This window comes from Neodiprion virginianus, chromosome 4, assembly GCF_021901495.1.
Source record: "Neodiprion virginianus isolate iyNeoVirg1 chromosome 4, iyNeoVirg1.1, whole genome shotgun sequence".
NCBI lineage: Eukaryota > Metazoa > Arthropoda > Insecta > Hymenoptera > Diprionidae > Neodiprion > Neodiprion virginianus.
The window spans coordinates 21,122,580-21,124,952 of NC_060880.1; the positions used below are offsets into that span (position 1 = coordinate 21,122,580).

General features: G+C 40.5%; 1 protein-coding gene across 1 annotated transcript; it reads right to left on the minus strand.

Annotated features, from left to right (window-relative positions):
• Window positions 1-2,131, minus strand: LOC124303321 (cuticle protein 65-like). Its single transcript, XM_046760403.1, has 3 exons — window positions 2,031-2,131; window positions 1,090-1,249; window positions 1-415 (listed from the first exon to the last, which is right to left on the minus strand). Exons 1-3 carry the CDS (start codon window positions 2,040-2,042, stop codon window positions 174-176), a joined length of 414 nt encoding a protein of 137 aa, XP_046616359.1. The 5' UTR covers window positions 2,043-2,131; the 3' UTR covers window positions 1-173.
• Window positions 2,132-2,373: the final 242 nt, after the last annotated feature.

Here is a 2,373-nt window from a genome sequence, read left to right on the forward strand (position 1 = left end):
TGTTATTCCACGTGGATTTTTATTGAACATACGCACATCATAGGGTAATAAAAATGGTCACTTGTTCCAAGTGCGGGTTAATGGTAAATCTACGTTAGTAAAAAAGAATAAAAACAAACCGATTTACAAATAGATTCGCGCACTTTCTGCCAACCGTTTGCCTTGGATCTGCATTACCACCCGTGACCGTAAGCTAGCCCGTGTCCCAGACCGAATCCTGAATATCCTAGACCATGTCCCGAATATCCTAAATTATGTCCCGAATATCCCAGACCGTGCTCGTATCCGACCCGGATCGGGGCTGACAAGATTGGTCCACTAGAGATGCTGTGAGCACCGTGAGACACGGCGACGGGTGCGGCTATCGTGTGATCCACTGTGTAGGCCGGGGCCGCTACGTATCCGTGTCCAAGACCTGAAAGTTCACTTTCATCAGGTTATGTGTGATGTTTATTTGGTCACGCCAACTTGAAAAATACCGTCGAGCAGGTAACAGAATACAAGAAAATTTATCATATTGGACGTTCCTTTTTTTTATTTATGTAACGATAATTTTAATCGGTGATTTAAGAAGAATTTCCAGTTTGCGGTTACTTCATGGTCCACGACTATTTCTATTGTATATCATTAACGATGAATGGAGTTTCGGGTGCAACACCTTATGCGAGAACGAATTTTGGAATTATTATCGGAAAATGTGGTATGTGTAACTATGTTTTAATATGGGATCATTCGTACAATATTTCTTGTGTGACTGCTGCAATAATTTAATGTTAGTAGGTGTTACAGCTGTGTACTTAATGGACAGATTAATTTAATTAGAATTGCACTAAATTGTTATACATTCCTGTGGGATGAACTTTATCTCCAATTGAGACAATTTTAGTGATAATAAAAACGTGCAAAACTGGTAAATTATCAAAAATACTTTAGCTTTTGTGCAAATAGACCGGAACTTTCCGTACAACTATAGTTTCTCGGCGTTTCTTGTAACAATCGCAAAAGTTTACGGAAAGCCATCAGAAAATTCGATAGCTTTTGAGAGCGCAAAAAACTTGGTCACTGTTATTTACTAATCGGTGTTCTCACCACTGTAACCGTAACCACCCAGAGCCAAGCCTCCGTGAAGTCCGTGGCCACCGTATCCTCCGTATCCCAGCCCAAGAACTCCTCGCTTATCCTGTTTCTTTGGAGCTTTAGAGTCCTCGCCACAAACGGCCGAGGCAAGGGCTACGATTGCCACGAAAGTCTGCCGGGATGATAAAAAAAAATGTTTCAGTCTGTGACTGTATGGTATCAACGTATACCAAGGAATTAATTATTATGTAAGGGAAGCGTACGCCAACTACGATTGCATGGATCACACGCGATTTCTAATATTACAAGGATTACCATAAGACTGCAAATATTACACGAAGATTACACGGATTGCAAAGAGATTACAAGTCGTTACAGAGAATACGTGAAATTACGTTACATTACATAACGTATGTACCCCAGATTACAAGAGTGATTACTTACTGTATGGTATTTATTGTGTTTTATACTCGTATTGGGTATCCGGCTAATTCAACCAGACCATATTTTATGGTTGTATTTATAATTCTCATATCAATGTATTTTTCTTCGACGAACGTCTTCGAAATGTCTCTATTGTTTTGTGTATAGTTGTCGTGAGGTTAACTTAGAGAACACACTTTTCGGTTAAAACTTAAAAACGCAAATTCAAGTATACTCGATACCGTTCATTTCAACACGGACGTTCATTTTTTTGGATGAAACGACGAAATGCGTTGAAATGGAGTAAATTTCTGGAACTCTGGGATGTAAAAAAAAAGTCTAACTTTCCATTTCCTCAAATAGCGTAACACCAACTTTTGAGAAATTTGACCTCTGCAATTATCTTCAGCGTAGTAGTACATTCAATTGGCATTAGTTCAATCGCGAATTAATTCATAATTTGAAATCAAAACGTGGCTCGATCATAAGTTTGAATTGATTCAACTGAAACAAGACTGTAATATACTCACTAAGGCGTTCATTTTGGTTTTTGCAGATGTCGGTTGGTGGATGGTTGCGGTTGAACTGATGTAGAATACGGTGATCCACCCCTTATATATATACCGGTGGAACGTACACCTCGTCTATCGCGGGTAGGTGTGGCCTGTGTTTAGAGGCGACTCGGTGTGTCTTTGCGAGCATGTGTATGCGACACATTTCGGTATTTTCCCGGGTATCCTAGGTTCTCGGGGGCACAAGGTGGATACGTCGGTGTGACAGACGGAGCTTCACGCCTACAAATGCACGCGAGTATGACTTGTATAATGGAACCTCTGTAACGGAGCGTCTACAAGACTAGTCGGAGTGTGGTGC